Source organism: Gopherus flavomarginatus, chromosome 2 (genome assembly GCF_025201925.1).
Source record: "Gopherus flavomarginatus isolate rGopFla2 chromosome 2, rGopFla2.mat.asm, whole genome shotgun sequence".
NCBI lineage: Eukaryota > Metazoa > Chordata > Testudines > Testudinidae > Gopherus > Gopherus flavomarginatus.
The window spans coordinates 152122624-152141575 of record NC_066618.1 but is presented as its reverse complement, the minus strand read 5'-3'; the positions used below and the strand labels follow the sequence as shown (position 1 = coordinate 152141575).

The 18952-nt window shown below is 54.6% G+C and overlaps 1 protein-coding gene across 7 annotated transcripts; it reads left to right on the top strand.

The window, feature by feature from the left end:
- The first annotated feature begins 1166 nt into the window (after positions 1 to 1166).
- ARID5A (AT-rich interaction domain 5A) lies at positions 1167 to 17342 on the top strand. Of its 7 annotated transcripts, XM_050937433.1 has the most exons (9): positions 1194 to 1262; positions 2011 to 2066; positions 3862 to 4173; positions 5976 to 6112; positions 9881 to 10070; positions 11098 to 11150; positions 13187 to 13284; positions 14279 to 14444; positions 14954 to 17342. In XM_050937433.1, the coding sequence occupies exons 3-9, from the start codon at positions 4134 to 4136 to the stop codon at positions 16520 to 16522; spliced, it is 2253 nt and encodes a 750-aa protein (XP_050793390.1). In that variant the 5' UTR covers positions 1194 to 1262; positions 2011 to 2066; positions 3862 to 4133; the 3' UTR covers positions 16523 to 17342. The 7 variants fall into 7 exon arrangements, with proteins under 7 accessions (XP_050793393.1, XP_050793391.1, XP_050793390.1 ...); XM_050937434.1 differs by lacking the exon at positions 2011 to 2066 and having other exon boundaries at positions 1173 to 1262; XM_050937437.1 differs by lacking the exon at positions 3862 to 4173.
- The last annotated feature ends 1610 nt before the right edge of the window (positions 17343 to 18952 follow it).

Below are 18952 nucleotides of genomic sequence, written 5' to 3'. Positions count from 1 at the left end.
ATTTTAAGTCTTCCCATTTTTCCGGGTTAAGTGCTCCTCACTAGTTGCCATTTCAGCATGTGATTCAAAAGTTGGCCTATTAAACCCCATTCCCCACTACTGTACATCAGTCGTTTATTTTACAAAAAGTCCTCACCACAAGGTAGCAGAAGCCAGCGAAAAAAGGGCAAATGCATTTACAGAGTGTAACACTGCCAATGGGCTATGCACAAACACCTGGGCATGGAAAATGGAGACTTGAAACAGGCTTGAACCACAACAGAGGAATGGCAGACCCAGCGCTTCGGAACGGACAGAGGTATCAAGGTTTTTAAGGTCAGGCTTGCCAAAGCCCTGGCTGGGATGATTTAGTTGGGGTTGGTCCTGCTTTGAGCAGGGGGTTGGACTAGATACCTCCTGAGTTCCCTTCCAACCCTGCTAGTCTATGATAAGCTCCAGCGAGGCTGCGTTTTAAGGAGCCATGCCTCTAGGGGCCTGAGCCACAGCCCACTGAAGTCAGCGCCAGGGCTGCCACTGCTTTCCAGGCCCTTGAAAGGAGCCTCTGGTTTTGTAACTCTTTAACACCAGGGACAGTCCCCCACTCTCACCTGCTAGTCACGCCCTGCTAGGGGCAACTGAGTTCTGGTGCTGGGCACTGAAGGAGCCTGGCCTGGCACTTCTCCCCAAGCAAAGCCGCTCCCACTTCCCTTCCCCTGCAGGACACGCCTCGTGGATACAGCCCTGGCCCGCGGGGGCGCCGCCAGGGTGACAGTGCCCGGCACTGCCCCAGGGAACCTCACAGGTGAGGGGCTCTCTCTCTCTGGGGCCGCCTTTCCGTCCAGGGTGTTCGCGCGCTAGCCGGCTCTCCCCTGCCACAGCTCCTCTCCAGTTACACCAGCGTCAAACCAGAAGCACCCTAGTGGTGTGAACGGGTTACACCGGTGTCACTCCGGACTAAGAGAGGAGTCTGAGGGGAACCGCGCGCGGGCCTGGCGGGCTCAGAGGGGAGCGGCGCGCGGCAAAGCAGCCGCGCACCCAGGGCCAACTACAACTCCCAGGGGTCCGAGCTGCGCGGGGCGGGCCCATCCCTTAACTGACTGCGCTCTTCTCCTATAGGCCGCGCCTTCGGTTACTCCTGCCCAATCGGCGGCCGGGGCGGGGCGCCAGGCCGGCCAGGGGAGCGAGTTGCTGCCTCTCAGCCCGGACACTCTGGAGTCTCGCATGGGGCGGGTAGCGGCGTGGGGGCCGGGCGGGCGCTAAGGCCGTGGCGCTGCGGGCGATGGGTAAGAAACAGTCCTGCCGGGTGGGCAGCGTGTCCCGGCGGGGGGTGTAAGTTGGGGGGCAGGCGGGATGGACGGGCTGGTAGGGGGTGTAAGTTGAGGGGCCGAGGTGGTGAGGGGGTGTAAATTGGGGGGCAGGCCGGGTGGACAGGCTGGTAGCGGGGTGTAAGTTGGGGGGGCCGGGCTGGCGAGGGGGTGTAAGTTGGGGGGCAGGCGGGGTGGACGGGCTGGTAGGGGGTGTAAGTTGGGGGGCTGGGCTGGCGGGGGGTGTAAATTGGGGGGGCAGGCGGGGAGGAGGCTGCGTCCCAGGAGCCGCGAGCGGTTCGGGGTTGGGGCGGGAGCCGGCTTCAGACCCCGGTGATGGTAAATCCTGGAGCGCGCCCCCGATCCCCTGCCCGGCAACGGGGTCTGGGCTCGGAGAGAGCCGGGGCTCGCCGGCAGCAGCCCAGCGCTGTTCACACGGCCGGAGCCGGGCCCCAGTTGTCTTAGTCTGCAGGTTCTTCAGGGGGGAGGGAGAGGGTTTTTTTTTTTCCTCCTTCTCTCAAAAGTTTCTGGCTGCAGGGGGCTTCCCAGTCACTTTTTATCTCGAAATACACTTTTCTTTCTAGTTGGTAAATTTCAGCGCTGCGTCGGGTTCTGGCATCCCACTTCCTGTTGTGGTTTGTGATCTTTAGCTGGACTCAGCTAATTTGTTGTGACAGCTGTCAGCAACAGCTTCTTTCTTTTCTCTCTCTCTCTCTTTGGTTCCCAGAAGAATCTGCCTGTTTTTCCCCTTCCCCGTCACGGCCTCCAAAGGGTTAAGCGGAGGTAATGTACAGTGTGTACGCAGAATTCGGGTTCCATTGTACTCTGTCATTTCCCGAAAGCGGCTCACGCTTGTACTTTGAAGATGCTAACGGCCCCTCCTTCCGAGCCAAGAAATGCTTTGACCTTTTCAAGAACACTTTTTTTTTTTTTCCAACCAGTACGGCAGTGTAGAGGAGTGAAGCGAAGCTATTCCCATTTGCCCCTCACCGGAGGACATACACGCACACATACCTTGGTAGTTAGTGTGAACAAGAGAAATGTTCAGCAGTGGGCGTGTGTGTGACTCTGGAAATTGCAGATTGCTGCTATGAAACTCAAACATCCACTGTCACTGTTGGCAAAGGCAGAACCAAAAATCCCAAATACCAGAGGACTCTGCTGTTGCGGATTAGATTGGAGTCGTCTTTCCTTGGGGATTGAGTTAATACACTCTCCCTTTCTCTATGCCCTGGAATATGTATGAGGTTGAGCACCCCCTGCTGCCCCCTTGGGTAGGGTTTAGATGAGCTCATGGGTCATTGCCATCTCTAATTTCTGTGATTCCCTGAAGTTTGGGAATGGATTTGCTGCACTTTCTGCCTTGCTGGCATTAGCGCCCTGCTGGTTTCTCGTTCTCACTCTTTGTACTGAGTCTTTGATTTGTTAGCAAGGTTGGGTTGCTTTTGGTTTAAGGTTTCTTTTTGTAGCAGGGTAATCTCATGGCTGAAGCACAGGGGTCGGAGCCTGGAGAACTGGCTTCTATTCCTTGCTCTGCCATTGTGCGACCTTTGGTGAGTCCCTCCCTTCCCCATTCTGTTCCTCAGTTTCCCCACCTGTAAAATGGTGGTTATGATACTGCCCCATCACATGGGATGCTGTGGTATTGACATTAATCCACTAATGATGGGAGGATAAAGAAATGATTTAGAGCAGCATGGCCAGCTCTCCTCTGAACTGGTGAGAGGAGGGTGCTGGCAGAGCGTAAACTGAGTGAGCCCCCAACTGTGCAGAAGGACAGCCCCAAAACAGGCACTTTGCCATCCCAATAAAACTACCAAGCAAGGTCCTGCGCAGCTGCCTTGCAAATAAACAGGTGCTTTTCAGTGTTGCAACCCAGATAAGACGCATCCCAACTGGCATGAAACAAAGAACAGTATAATACTGGATCCTCAGGATCGGAAATGGGGAGGGGGGAGGAACAACTGCTGGGATCTGCATAGGAAGAATGAAGCGGGAGCAGCAGGACTCTGCAGAGCAGAGGGGCAGATTCTTACATGTGGCATGAGCCAAGTTGTGCTTTCACTCCTCCATATGCAACCCCCCTGATGTCTCCAGTGTCAGCAGGAGCAGGGGTCTGCCCTGTTTATATAAGGAGAGGAGGGCACAGCTTGTCAACAAGCCGTGATCCATCCGGTACAACTGTTAGGAGAACTCCCTAATTAATGGTATTTGGCTTGCTTTGTAATTAACAAAAACACCTGCACTTGACTCGTTTGTTTATTGGGAGTTGTGCTCTTGCATCAGTGAGTGGTTCAGGTGTCTTTGTCCCTTCCTCTCCGTGCCTGTTCTGTGTGCCATGTTGATGAGCCCAGGCAATTGCGGAGTGGAGGGGTTGACTCTCAGCCTTCCTCCCTCCCCCATAGTGGCTCCTGCCATAAGCCGGGTAAAAGACTCAAGCTGTTCTCTGCTCTGTTTCCCAAAGTTGTCATCATGTCCAGTAATCCTCTCAGAAGCCGGGCTTGTTTTGGCTGCCGTACGTGGTGATCTCATGCCCAGAGAACATTAAACCAGCCAGTTTTCTCTCCCCTTTGTACAGTATGTGAAAGCATTTTATGAGCTCGCTGACCCCGTGGGGCTGAGAACGACACACAGCAAACACGAACTGGAGTAGGCTGAGGGGCTGAGCCTTGGGAACAGATCAGCCCTTGTTGTTTGAAAAGCTCTAGAAGGAGAGGTGGCTATTTCACCAGCTTCAGAAGGAGAGACTGATGTGGCCTGGTTCTGATCCACCGGTTCTGGTTCCGAACTGCCCTCCCTTCAGCTTGGAGACGGGGTTTGTTGGAGTAGTGGGTGACTTCGACCCAACAGATGTTGCTCATTCGGGCTCTGGCATCAGCAGAAGTGCAGAGTAGGAGGGTTTTTTTTGTTTGTTTGTTTCTCTTCCTTCCTTGTTGTGTAAACAGAATCTATATTAAGCAGTTATGCAATGTGGAATGAATCGCACAAGAGCAGAAAGGTCGGGTGGAGCCTCTGCTCTGAGTTCACAGCAGATTATGCACCACTCCAAGCCCCTCATTTCCAGAAACATTGTGTAGTGTGGGAGTTGCTCTGCATGGTTGCTTACTGGGCCACAGCCAAAGACAAGCGACGTCCCAGGTTCTGACAGAGTGGCCTCCGTGCAGTACCCACTATGGCAATCAGGGACCCTCCTCAGGAGAGGCCTCAGGACTGGAACTTGGCACTAGAACCTTGCTCTGCCACTGTCCTGCTGTGTGATCGTAGCCAAGTCACAGCTCTGCTCAGTGCCTCAGTTTCCCCTCTCTCAATTTAGATTGTGAACTCTTCAGGGCAGGTAGGTGTCCGTGTAGCACTCAGCATAGTGGGGCCCTGATCTCAGTGTGGCCTCTAGATGCTACAGTAATTACACCTCTTACAGTGTCCTGGCTGTGCTTTCCTTGGCCTGGCCTTTGGGCAGAAGTTTCCCGCTGTCTCTCTGGTCGGGGGTGGGTGTGCTTTTTTGTAATTGTTCAATTGTCCGTTACTTTCGGGCTGGATTAGCAGCAGCATAGACCCAAATGCTTGCATTAGGCCTAGTGGGGACAATGCAGGGCAGTCTACCCAGCTGTACCCCCGTACGGACTTGGAGGGGTTGGGATTCTTCTACGAGCCAGGGGAGAACTGGTGAGGGCTATTTATTTAACTGCTGGGCAGTGCAGGGAGGTGGTCTTTACCCAGCTCTCGCTGTCTATGGGCTCTTGTTGAAAAACCTGAGGGGTGGGGGGTTCGACAGGGCAGAAGTAGCAGGAGTGGTCAAGTGCTGCAGTAGACCTAAGTCAGGTCCCCATGTCTTGCGTTGTCTCAGGTGGGGAAGTGGAAGGCTCTCTCCACTTGATCACTGGGGCTGGGGGGATTTCCCATCCCTCCTCAGCAACTGGAGGGAGAGTGAGCCACCTGCCAGAGGCAGTTAGCCGAGCGTCTGGCAGGAACGGATGTGGCTGAGGTGGGGAAGCGTTCACAGCACTGCACTGGCTCCCACGGCTCCAGGAAGCCACCCTGAAAGCGAAAGCAGTGGCCAGATGGCCCACCGTCAGGAGCTGTTGACAAACACGGCATGTCTCTGAACAGGAAGCAAGGCAGCTACCTGCGTCAGAGAGGTCTCTGTTCTTGGAAAGCCTGCCTGTCCTCAGACCCAGTCCAGGGCAGTGGGTCCCTCTGGCATGTCCAAGGCTGAAGAGTGTCCCTCTCTGGAGTTCTGATTGGGCTCAGCTGGGGCCTGGCCCCCTGTGCAGAGCTGGGACCTCCCTCAGAAAGGGTGGCGTGTAGCAATGAACCATGGGCCCAAGTATGAAATCCTGAAAGACCCGACTGTTCCCCGAGTTCAGGGCTGTGCAGATCTGGCCATCCAGGTCTCCATCCATTGGAGAGGCCTGGACTGGGAAGTCTGGCTCCAGCTCCAGCTCTGCGCCCTGCGTTTGAGGGGAGGGAAGGTTGGATCCTGAGTTACTGATGCTGGAAAGTAGGGCCCTGTAGCATTTGAGGGACTGATCACATGTATTCCCTAGTACTTGCATCTGTTTGGGCTGCCAAGGAGTGCGAGTGTCTCACTCTGCGGCGTGTGTGCAGAGCATGGAGAGAACCTCCCCTTGATTTGCATGATTGTTTGGGCCTTTTGCTTCTCAATGGTTTCTCCATCTTCTCCCTTGGCCACAGCACTCAGCTTTAAAGGGAAGAGGAAGAAGAAGACATCCGCAATGGAGGCTGCTGGGCCGGGACCTGTGGAAGAGGCTGATGCTGTGAAACCTGGACCCGAGGGGAGCCAGAGCACTGTGGACCCGGTGGACCAGGTGGTGAGTGAGGAACAGCATGAAGTTCTCTCCTTGTCTCCCACTGGAGTTTCTTGAGGCACTCAGCCTTCTCCGTGAGATGGGAATGAGGTGCTTGAACTCTCTGAGAGAGGTGGGCAAAGGATGTTGTCAAGGTGTATTTTGCTATTTAGGTACCTGTGTCCATAGCTGCACTGCTGTTCGACTGGCCAGGGCAGCAACTGACAACAATGCTTCAGGAACAACAGCTGAAATTCCTGTGCAGCCTAGTGCGGGGGGAATCTCTCTCCTTCCCCTTGATGGCAAACAGTTGTTAAAGGCTGTTCATCGCTGTTCCAGCATACCCCGATGGGGACTGCTCTGGGTGTCTGTACTGAAAGACAGCCCTAGACTTTGGGTTGTTCTCACTCTTATTCTAGATGAAGGAAAAACAACCAATTTTTAAGTCAAGCCTCCGGGGAAGAGCTGCTAAGGGTTGTTTTATTTGTATTGTCATAGGTTCCCCAATCCTGGCCTGGGACCTTGTTGGGCTGGCCGGTGTACAGTCCCAGAACAGAGAGAGGGGACCTGCCCCAAAGTACCTGATGAGAGCCAACAGGCTAAGACAGAGCACAAGGAAGCAATGAGATAGTGCTGTCTACCTGGGCAGGGCAGACACAGGGCGAAGGTGTAGAACGCACCAGCAGAGTGAACCGTGGAATGGCAAGTTAGTGCCAGGATTTTTTTTCTTAAAATCAGCTAAAGGGAAAGAAAAGGGACAGGGATGAGGGGGAGAGGGTAGGAGAGGCAGGTGTGGAGTGACATGGAGATGAAGGGACTATGAGGGAGACTGTGTGCATCGTCTTTATAGCCTGCTGCCTCAGCTTGGCCTCAGTCGCCAGGCTCCTTAGAGATATGGAGGCGTGATGTGGAGCCATTCCATAGAGTGACTACAGAATTCTGCATGGGGCCTGTTTGTGTGGCCAGGGCTGACTTGCACCTGCATCAGTCCCTTGTTTACACCTGCAACATGCAGCAAAGGTGTGTCCCTTGCAGTAGAGAAGACCCAGAACTTGGTTGTCATAAATAGAAGGGGATTGTTGATTGAGGCAGCTGGATGCAGATAAGACTCAGGGGTTCTCTTAAACTTCCAGACAAATGCAACCTGTGCTGCTGAAGCAGTTGTGGAACAGACTACTGATGACGCTGCAGTCCTAGGCGTGCAAACCTGCCCGGTGCTCAGTTTGCACACACAAATGGCTGGTGTGCACACACAGGTGTGCACCATCTGGAGCAGGGAGTCGGAAGTCAGGCTGCAACTGAGATGCTGAGAGAGGAGACCTGCCCCAAAATCATTACAGGCCTCTGGGATAATCGGTACAGTTATGGAATTGAGACCATTTCCAGGAATGGTGACAACCCAAAAGAGAAAGCAAATGCTCAGATTGTCCATCCCTCATCATGTGAAATGGAGAGGGGAGCCACAGAGCCAAGGAATTAGTGAGGGGGAAATGAGTGAAGGGCAGTCGGGGAAGTCATGTCCACCTTTGTCTCTCTGAGCATTGCTGCCCTTGCTGCATGGAGCATGTTGCATAGTCATGTATGCTGCTGGGTACATGTGGTCCCATGCTGCTCTGTGAAAGGCCTGCGGGAACGTGCCCAGCCCAGTGCAGGTCACTGCATGGAGCATGTGGACCATAGGAAGTGTGTCTGTTCTCTGTTTTGGGGAAGATGCCCCTTTAGCTCACCAGAGGCCTGTGGCTTCTCCATTGTGGAAGGTTGTGAGTTCTGCTCCTCCTGTTGCTTGTAGGCATCTGCCTGCCTGCGGGGCCTGTTCCATGGCCTCCTGGCCACAGAACCTTCCATGGGACTGTTGCGTGAGACTGGTGTTACCTCCTCTTCCACTTCAGCTGTCAATTTAAAGTCGTCCTAGGTTGCAGCCATGGGGTAGGTGTGAGTCGTACAGCCTCCCTGGGTCGAGTGTTGGGTTACACTGATTCTTGTCAATCCATTATCTCCCCAAGCACTATGGAAACTGACATATGATGCCTTGTGTCTTTGTGGGCACATCTAAGGGGCGCCTGCCACTTCCATCTTGGTGGGGAGAGAGATGGGATGGATACAAAAGAGACCTTCCCCATGGTGCTGAGAGTGAGGGGTGTAGGTTGTGAGAGTCCTCAGCACTGGGTGGCTGGTGTGATTGCTAAAGATGGGACTAGAGACAAAGTATCCCCAGCAGTCCCCTACCCTGAGCCTAGCTGCTGTGATAGCCATGGCAGGACACACCGTCCATAACACTGCTCCTATTAAATGGCACTGGATGTCTTGGATCACCAGCAATGGCAGACCATGCCTCTCGCCATCCAGGCCACCAGTATTGATCCAATCTAGGAAAAACTGTTCCCCTCTGAGTGTTGTTCTGGTGAAAGGAGTTTGGTGAAGTGGTTCATTCACTCAGTCTGGTTTCAAGCAGGCAGGTGGCCACTTCACCGAAACCACTGACACAGCCAACTTGAGTGGGCAGGCTCAGCAGAGTGGACAAGGACTGGATGGTGTGCAAAGCATGTCTTGTGCCCTAGAGGAGAGGGCTGTCCCATCAGGGCAGTGAGTGGATTGCGGCAGTGTTGAGTGGGTTTGAGAAACTTACCCTATGGCAGAGGCCTTGAATTGCCAGGACTCTAGCTCACACACCAGTCCCTCACACTGAATTCACTGAAGTTTAAAAAAAGAAAAGGAGGCCCAGAAATAGCTCAGCAGCTAAAATAACACGTCTGTCACAAGCAGTTAAAAGAATAGAAAGAAGAAAAAGTGCTGGGAGCTCAGCAGCTGCTTTGCCCAAAAATAGCAACAAGTTTTATAACTCTGGAAAATGTAGAACAAACAAACGAGAAACATTTTTAGCCAAGAGAGAGAGAGAGAGAGAGGATGAGAGCGAGTATTTCTGCCCTTCTGTTTTCCTGGAAGCTGTTCCTCGTGTTCTCACACAGCTCCAGTGCTCTGACCAACTTGGCTGCCTTCCCAGCCGGGAGAATAATAAACTCTGGCTCTCACTCTTTAGTTGCACAAGTCTGTTACTCTCCGAAGCTAATAAAATGCCTCCGACCACAAAACGCCTCTCAATGGTATTTAGAGCAGTGGTACAATGCAGCATGGCGTTCTGTGAAAAGCCTACGGGTGGGAGTAGAACCCAGGAGTCCGGACTCCCAGTTCACTACTGCGAGTGTGTATCCAGCAGGCAGCGCCGTGCAGATGTGTGTTGGAGGTGTCCAAGATGAGGTTGAAAAGAGGCAAGAAAATATGAAGCTTCAGTAACTCTCTTATCATCCCTGCCATTCCGTAAGTGGCCTTGCATTGTTCCCCTCCTTGCTGAGGGACTCTGGGGGCAACTGGTCCTGGATCTTGGCGCTCCAGCCTGCACAGCTGTTCTGAAGCAAACATGAGCTAGGCCGTGGGAGCTGCTGCTGCTCCTCAGCTGTGCATATCTAGGAGGGTTAAGGAATTAATATCGTCCCCCCACACACAAATGCAGTCTCCTCTGGAGTCAGGAAGACTTTAGCTGGCTCTGTGTGGCAAACGCATACAAGTTGGGTGACCGAGTGGCAATGGCCGGGCAGTCAGGACTCCTGGTACAATTCCTGGCTCTGATAGGGAACATGGTCCAGTGAATAGAGTGGGGGCTGGGAGCCAGGACTCCCAGGTTCTATTCCTGTCTCTGCCATGGACTCTCTATGTGAGCTGAGGCAGGTCCCATCCCTCTCTGTCCTTTGACTTCCCCGCCTCAGTTGGTGATTGCCTGGCTGTGTTTCTCCGCAGGACTCGCCAGCACTAAAGCCGGACACCAGCTCCAAAGAGGAGCAGAAGAGGCTGGTGGAGGAGATCGGGGATGAGCAGGCATCGAGCAGGGAGAAGGAGGAGGAGCAGGCCTTCCTGGTCAATCTCTACAAGTTCATGAAGGACCGTCACACCCCCATTGAGAGGGTGCCTCATCTTGGCTTCAAGCAGAGTGCGTCCGCTCACCTTGCGCGCATCCACTCACTTCTCCTCCCATAGCCTACTGCTCGGCTGCTCATAACCATGTCTTGGGGCCGGGGTGGGGAGGGGGGGGGAGTTCCCAAATCCTTTGCTGGTTTTCAGCACAGGTGGCACGGCAGGAGTGGGTGCAGGAGTGACATGCCAGCCAGCTCTTCAGGGCTGGCCTGTGAGAAGCTGTCACATCCATGTAACAGCCAGTCATAGACTGGGGGCAGGAAGGTGGGGCTACCCCAGGACAGTGCCAGTGATTTCCCCCTCCATGACAGGCAGGCCCAGGCCTGTTGGCTGAGTAACCTGCAGTGCCATGAGCAACTAGCACCACTCAGTGGCCCAAAGGAAGCAAACTGTGGCTGCTAGTGAGATCCTCATGCAGGTGGCTCACAACAATTCAAGGGTGGCTTTTTGAGTGACCAGAACTCCCCTTCCCAGGCCCTGCATGGGTAGAGGTGTTATCTGTGCTGCTCCCTGTGCGAGGGGCGGTGGGGGGGGGGGTGCTAACGGCAGAGAGCAAGAGGAGAAAGCCATTGTGTGTGGTGAAGTGTACTGCTCTGATTTCTGCCAGTGCCTTGGCCATGCCAGCAGGGGCCTTGGGCGGGTGGAAAGCTTCTTTGCGACAGCACCTCTGTGCTCACTGAGACCATAACAGTCTGGTAATCTTCCTTGTGGCAGTGCCCTGTCCAAGCCACCCAGTGTCCCAGCACTGACCTCTCCCTGAAAGGTAGCACAGCAGCTGGTCTCCCAGCATGACACGGCTGTGGTGCTCCCTATATATCCTGTGTATGGAGTCCTGCCCTGACTGACGACCCAGCGTCATGTTGCTGATGGCCCATCCTGTAGTTTCCATTAAAGTCAGTGGGGGCTACTCTCACACAGCTCCCAAGAGTCCCACTGACAGGGCTGCTGGTGATGAGGGGTGAGTAGTGCCTTGGCACAGGGGTCATGAAACGTTATCCCAGTGACCAACCCTCACTCCTTGCCTGTTCCTTGTCTTTGTCTAGTTAACCTGTGGAAGATCTACAAAGCTGTGGAGAAGCTGGGAGCATATGAGCTGGTAAGAAGAATGGAACTGTATTACTGGGGCGCGGACTCCACTACTGTCACCCTTATGCTGCCCTGTTGCAGGGTCATCTCTTTAGCAAAGTGGGACACAACTTCCTCTGGAGCCTAAATCTGTTACTATGTGCAGCAGTTGGGAGCAGGACAGGGTTTAGAGGCTCATGGGGAACTGTCCTAGCCTGTGGCCAAACTCCTGTTCAAACAGGTCTCAGCTGCAATGTTGCAGTGATGGGGCAAGGCCCCATGGCATGGAAGAGACCTCCCAGAGTCTCTCAGCTGAGGTGGAACGGCCATTGCTTCCAGCCAGATGCATGCCCAGAGGGCTGAAGGTGGTCCCTAGTGCACAAAGCTGTGGTGGCCAAACTGTGCTCTTGGTGCAGATCTCAGCCCCAGCAACCCCACTTGGAATGAAGAGAAGGGGCTCAGAGGCTGCTGTAGACTTGCCTTTGGGCTCTTCTGCAGCAGAACTGCAAAGATGGTATCGCTGGGGTGTCCCAGCTGGTTCACGCCTCCCTGCAACAAGCAAATCCACCGTGTTAGAGAGGCAGGGGCAGGGTCATCTTGGTGAAGCTCATGATTGAGGTTCTGGAGCAAGGGACAGCGCACACAGCTGCTGATTGGCACAGACGGTGCAGTGCAGTAAGCAAAGCACAGTGCTGGACCTGAAGGCAGAGGGGTGGAAAATCCAGTCCCTGGGGTCATCGGCAGCCAGAGCAAGAGAGTTTAGGGGAAAGGGAAAGTTACCTGGCGTCTGCCACCCTGCTTAGCCCCTCAGAGCAAGAGCAGTGTGCAGAGTCCTGGAGCTGGCCCTTTAAAGGCCCCACCCTGCCGAGGCTCATGGGCCTGAGCGAGTTAAACAGGCACCTGGTGATTTATCTCTCTGAGCAGAGCAGTGCTGGCATCTCCTGCTGCCTCTTCCTGTCCCTGGTGGATTTAACGGGCAGAGCGGGGAGGGGACTTGGCTGCAGAATGAACATTTTCCTTCATGTTGGCACTTCGCTTGGCTCAGCTGATTTCCTCCCCGTCGCCCCATCTGTTCCTGCAAACAGCAGCAATGCGAGTTGCTGGCGCCAGCACCTGTGCAGAGTTCCATGGGGAGGGGAGGCTGCCTAGAGCCCGCAAGAGGGGCTCTCCGGCTCCAGACACCAGTAAGATGGAGCATGTGGCGTTTTCAGCAAGTTGACCAAAAGCCCTGCCACCTACAGCTAGGGTGACCAGACAGCAAGTGTGAAGAATCGGGACGGAGGTGGAGGGGTAGTAGGAGCCTATAGAAGAAAAAGACCCAAAAATTGGGACTGTCCCTGTAAAATCAGGACATCTGGTCACCCTACCTACAGCTGACCCACCCTAGAGTGGGGGGAATGGATCTAGTTAGCCTTATCTGTGCCCATCACTTAACTCTTTCCTGGCTCCCCAGTGCAGCACAGTGCTGATTGCTGCGCAGGGGAAGGGTGGCTTGGGGGTCAAAGCAGGACAGCAGGAGGTCGGGCCCACATTGGAGCTGACAGGTTGTACCTTTGTACACCAGTGCTGCACTGGAACTGGAAAGCCTGGGTTCTGGTCTAGCTTTGCCATGGTCGTGCTGTGCCTCAGTTTCCCCAGCTGTAAAATGTGATGGTCACAGCCTTAGGCCAGATCCTAACAGGTGGCCTGTGATCTGTGTGCTCATTGGCCTGTCCTGTTCTCAGCCATGGCCCTGTCGTGAGGCTCCATGGAGGTCTGGATGTAGTCTCAGGTGTTAGTGCAATGAGCATCCCATCAGCAGGGCTGAGCACCTAGGGCCAAGGGTGCCAGCTCTAACATAGAACGTGTGCTCAGCTCCTTGGGTGCTCCCCAACCCCCAGCTTTGGAGGGGAGCTGCTGTCGCCACCCCCAGCCCTGCTCAGGCACCCCAGCTTCCTGTTCTGGCAGGGCCTCTCCCTTCTCTGCAGCAGTGGCACATCGCTGGGATAAGGGTGTCGCCCACAAGGTGCTCCTTGATGCTGTGGACACAGCGTCTCCAGTAGGGCTCATTCTCACCTCCTTTTGCAGGTCACAGGAAGACGCCTCTGGAAGAACGTGTATGATGAGCTGGGAGGCAGCCCAGGAAGCACCAGTGCAGCCACCTGCACCAGGAGGCACTACGAGAGGTATGGACCCCTCCTGCCCATGCCACAGCCCTGAGGGCACAGACAGGAAGAGCAGCCAGCCCTCCCGGAGTGCCTCGCCTCAGCTGGCTGCCAGTGTCACCAGGAGCAGCTGCTCTTGGCCACGAACGGCTGCCCTTGAGGCCTCGGTTTGAGTGTCTGTCCTGGCGACTGGCACTGTCTGTGGTGCTGAGCCCAGACTAGCGCAGCAGGGCGCTTGCTCCCTCTGTGGCACATGAGGTCTGAGCAGGTTGCTGTACCTCTCATGCAGGCAGCAGAAGCTCCTGCTCTTCAGTCACTCTTCCAGGCCTGGGTCCCCAGATCAGTGGCTTCCAGTTAACATCACCCTGCATCCGCTGCTTCTCACCTTATCATAGGTTATTAGGGTTGGAAGGGACCTCAAGAGATCACCTAGTCCAACCCCCTGCTCAAAGCAGGACCAATCCCCAAATGGCCCCCTCAAGGATTGAGCTCACAACCCTGCGTTTAGCAGTGCTCAAACTACTGAGCTATCCCTCCCCCCGTTGTGCCCACCCTACATGTAAACTGGGTTCCCCGGCAAGTCCTGCCCCTTTGTTCTGTGCCTGAGTTTCCCCATCTGTAGAATGGATTGTACCGCTCTTACTCTGCAAGCTGTGGCAGGGATGCAACCAGCCACATTTGAGGTATTTTGAGATCCTCCGATGGAAGGGACCAGAGAAAAGTGGGGTGGCGGGGAGGGGTTGTTTATTACAGCTCAATTGTCTGAGGACATATAGGTCCCTGAGGATGCTGGTTGCACCTGCTAGGGTGTAGCAGGGCTGGAATCTGGTGCTTCCTCCTAGGAACACAGGTACTGCTGCGTGGGCCTAGTGCCACTGCTGTGCTCTGCCCAGGCCCAGCCAAGTCCTCTGCTGTGTGTCGTGGTTAGGGTGGGAAGGGCCTGCACGTCTCAGTTGAACTGGGCCCCTCTGGGCCTCAGTCCCTGAATCATGCACTTGGCCTCTCTGTCCTGCAGGCTGGTCCTCCCGTACGTGCGACACCTGAAAGGTGAGGATGACAAGCCCCTGCCCCCCGCCAAGCCCCGGAAGCAGTACAAGGTCTCCAGGGAGCCCCGTGGGGAGCAGGGCGATGACGCAGCCGAAAAGAGCAAGAGAGTCAAGAAGGAGAAAAGCGGAGACCAGGTGCAGGACTGGGCCAGGCCGGGTCACCCCCTCATCAGGGCCTCTCAACAGCAGCCTCCAGATCATTGCTCCTGACAGTGCTCATGCTGCAAGGAGAGATACTGTGGGCTGTGCTGGGGCGAGGGACTGGACAGGGAGAACAGCCTCTGAGAGAAGAGAACTGCAATGGGCTGGGGGACAGCAGGGAGGAGGAGGCTGTGGCTGGATGCCTGGGGGAAGAGAACAAAGGAGTGTGGGAGCTGGAGGGCTGGCTCCCTATGGCTTTTGGGGGGGACTCTGACAGGTGGGTGGATCTGGAACCCGCACAGCTGTAATTAGAAGTTCAGCTAGAATGGGGATCTCTTACCACAGTGGCTGGGGTGCGGGGAGCTGCTCACCCGGGTCAGAGGTCTGCCTGCATTTAGCAGATGAGTAGGGGCTGTGTCCCAGGCCCCCTCTGACCCCAACCTGCTCACGGGAGTGTTCTCAGCCCTTTCCCAGTGCTCATGCTCCCATCCCTTGGGTTGTAGGTTTTGCCTGAGAAGGTGAAGCCGGATGCCTCTGCTGCTCCCAAACGGGGCAGGGAGACTGTGACGGATGGCCCCGAGCAGAGCCGACCGGGAGACCGAGCTGAGGGGCTCCCCATTTCGAACACCAAAGACTTGGCCAAGAGCCAGCTGTCCGTGAGCTGCCACAGCAACTGCAGGGCCCACGGCTGCTCCGAGGCCTACAAACGGCTCTTCTCCAGCTTCTACTCCAAAGGGAACCATGGCATCATGTCTCCCTTGGCCAAGAAAAAGCTGCTGGCTCAAGTGAGCAAGGCGGAATCCCTGCACTGTCATGAGAGACACCTGAGCCACTGCCCCGAAGGCAAGAAATCCAGGTCTGCAGGGCTCCCCTGCCCCAGCCCAGAGCTTGACTCCAACAGGCCATCAGTCATTCATCAGAGCAAAGAGGGAAGGAGCCCTGTGCCAGAGGGGGATGATGCCAATGACCCAGCCCAAGTGTGTCAGCCCCCTAATAAAGGGGAGGGGACACCATGCCCAAAGGGATCTCTGAGCCCCAGAGGCAGCCAGATATTTCCGAGGACAGAGGACGGGAGTTCAGGGCGCCACCTCTCCCCTGCTCCTGCCATCTTCACTGGCCACTTCCATGCGTACAGAAGTGAGGTTCTGAAACCTGTGAGCTGCCACCCCCTACGAGGCCCGATGGAGTATTTTCATGGCTTCAAGGATTTCCCAGAGTCTCTCTCCATCTATCAGCAGCCAGGCAAGGACCTGCAGCAAGCCAACCTCCCTCGGAAGAGGCAGGAGGGTACAGAGGATTGTGTGGAGCAGCCAGAAGATCTGCGCAGCAAAGCGAGCCAGGCTCTGCCCTCCTGGAGCAGAGACAGCCAGGGACTCTCCGCCCTCTACAAAAGTGGCTCTACAGGGAGCAGAGGCTCTCCCTTCGCCAGTGTGAAAGGCTGCTGGGTTCCACCCATCGCCAGCTTTGCCAAGACCAGTCCCCAGCTACCCAAGAATGGAGGGCTCATCCAGCCCATCCCACAGAGCCAGGTGGGCAGCCCTGCCCTGGGCCTCAGGCCGAGGAGCAAGCGCAGTCTGGAGGAGGAGGGCTTTGTTCATGGGAAGAAGCTAAAGGCCATCTCACCTCTCGTCAAGGGAGTGGAGCCAAAGGACAAGCGCGGCGAGTCGCCAAGCCTCCAGCCGGGCCTGGCCAAGCCCCAGGCTATGGTACCAAACTCCAGCTTCCCAGCGCCACTCCCCTCTGCTGCAGGGCAGGACAGTTACAAAGGGACTATGCTGAGGTTCCCGGTGAACTTTGGCACCCCCGCGGACCATTTAAAGGGCCAGTCCTCTCCACTGATCCCTTCACACTCTGTCAACCCATTTGTCATCCCTGCGTTTCCAGGCCACATATTAGCTGCCTCTACTCAATCCTCAGACCTCTGCCGGCCGCTGGCTGCCAGCCTAGTGCATTACCCTACGTCTTACGACAGCTCACTGCGGCACAGGCTATACCCTGTTTCGACGTGGCACAATCAGCCAACATACGCCTCCCCCCACGGGACCACCTTCCACCGGAACAACAAGCTGTAGCCACTGGCATGGACACTGTCCTTTGTGGAGAGAGAGGGTTTCTACTGATGGTAGTGGGTCTCAGCCAGCCATGGCTCAGGGGTAGGATACTCAGTAACACTGGAGTTGCAGCTGTGCTGCATCTCGCCTTTGGAGCTGCCCCTGTCCCATGGCCTTGTGTTGCAAAGCGGTAAGAGAATATACGGACGCGCTGGACCACATCATTTTTACTCTTGATCTTTGAGCTTTTTTTGTAATTGACATCGTACGCTGGGGACTTCGACACACACGTTGTGGGTTTAAAAAAAAAATGGGAGCAAAATAGGTTCTGGAGATTCCTCTTAATGCCAGAGGTGACCCCATCCACCTTGTAGTTGCTCAGACAAGTATGTTCCAAAATGCAGCGCGAACTTGGATGTTGTCGGTCCATGCTCCTTAATAGCAGGACTGAAAATAGGAGTGTAAAGACAAGGAGAGAGGAGAAATTCAAATGAACTAACGTACTGTTTCTAGGGTATCCCAGTATGCCAGCTGAGTTTTTGGGGTGCTCTATGATCCATGTTACAGAGCACTAGTTCTTCTGATCTAAAAACGGAGCAAGTTTATTTCAGTTGAGTTGCCTCGAGGACAGGAATCCTGGGTTTAAATTTCCAGGGGATTGGGGGTGGGAAGTTAAAACACCCATTGGTTTTGCAGAACCCTGAAATGGTTTGAGATGTTCCCAAGCTACTCTCATGACACTGTCTGTGGAGGTTCCTGTGGATCTCTCCAAAGGCTGCGTTGGTCTGGCTGGAAGCATCTAGGTGTCTACAATAAAACTGGCCAAGATGGTGCAAAACGGGTAGAGTGTTTGGGGTCTCTGTGGTCTCTGGGACTGTGGCGGGAGGAGGAAGAGGCCCATCAGGAGTGTCCAATACTAAGCAAACAGTGTGTGCCGTGTGTGCTTTGTGGTGATTGCATTGTCACTTAATGAAGCACATGTGATAGGGACCTGCTGACCTGGCAGTATGTACAGGGCTGGTGAGGAATAACTCTCTTGGGAACAGGCTGGCCCCACCTTGAAAGAAGGTGGTTGGACGCTGCTGCAGGATTGAGCAGCAAATGGTACTGCCTGTCCTCACCTAGGGTGTAAGTGCTGGTACGACTCCACTGACTTCAGCAGGGTTAATCACACTGGTGGGACTGGAAGGAGATGTAAATTCTGACTCCTGCTTCTATCCATTTCTATGCCATACCTGTCCACTGACTTCAGTGGGAGAAAGTTCAAGGCCTTGAAAGGGTTAAAGATGCAGAATCTTAAAGTTGGCAGGAAACTAAGACTTTCTGCCACCTCAGCTGTGGGATCTTGGGGGTTGCTCAGCTTCTGCAGATGGTGTCGTTCTCAAAACTACTGCTCTGACGGGAATTTCTGCCCGTCCCTTTGGCCATCCTTCCCTTGTACAGTGTTGGCAAAGGGCATATCTGGACTCTCCCTTCTAACTCTTGGTTCAGCTCCCTCAAACAAACTCTCTTCTCTAATTCAGTGCCCCACCAGGAACTTTAGCTAGTGTCCTGTCCTGCCTAACTTCTGCCTTTGGGGACTTCGCAGGCCCACAGAGCTCTCAGGAGTACAGGGACAACTTCAGAGGTGAGAGCGTCCAGGAGTCTGAAGTGGTGTGACTGATGCTTTCCATTCCCTCTGTGTGTGTGTTGCACCAGTTCAAACAGCTGCTTACCAGATGCAGGTGAGCTCATCTGCATCTGCCCCCACAAGGCTTCAGCTCCACCAGGATTTAAAGGTGTAGTGTCAGATCGTGTCAGCTGGCTTGGACTAACCAGCACCTTTGAAAGTCTAATCAACACAAGGCAAGTTGTACCTTCACATGGCCTAGATCTCAGCTCCCCTCTAGCTAACAGCACCCCTTTAAATTCTAGGCCAGGCCAGGCCAGGCCTGAGTCTAAGATGCTGTGACTTATGTGGCCAGAGGCTAGAAAAGAGGAAGGAAGCAAGAAAAGCATCAACACACAGATAGCAGAAACAATCACCTGCTATTTAACTTTACACTTCTCTCCAGTCCTTTGATGGGATAGTAGATGGGAGCATTAACAAATGCTGCTGTAGGTAAGGGATAGAGGAACTGTGTCCAGATGGACAGGTGATGTACCCACACATTCCTAAAAGAGACAAGCTCCATGTGTCTCTTACTTGGCCTTGTGTCCAGCCTTCTCAGGCTCATCCGATTCTGCAGGATCACGTTACCAGCAGACTGGCCTAAATCCCTAAAGATGAAAGGCATTCCCTCCCCTGGTTGGCCCCCAAGTGTCTCCTGTGAAGCATTCCTGCTGCAGGAATGCTGCCTGCATTGCCCCCTCCTTTATTTCTGCACAAATACCATGCTGCCTGAGGCACAGAGCAGTGCTTCTAAGACTCTGAAATATGCCTTGCAGACACTCAAGGGTCCTGTCAAAACT

Bases quoted from the DNA above. Each gene is read 5' to 3' on its own strand.
- ARID5A (XM_050937432.1), top strand. From the start codon at position 5,918: ATGATTGTTTGGGCCTTTTGCTTCTCAATGGTTTCTCCATCTTCTCCC. The intron at 6,113-9,880 runs GTGAGTGAGGAA...GTTTCTCCGCAG, and splicing joins TGGACCCGGTGGACCAGGTG to GACTCGCCAGCACTAAAGCC. The intron at 13,285-14,278 runs GTATGGACCCCT...TCTGTCCTGCAG, and splicing joins ACCAGGAGGCACTACGAGAG to GCTGGTCCTCCCGTACGTGC.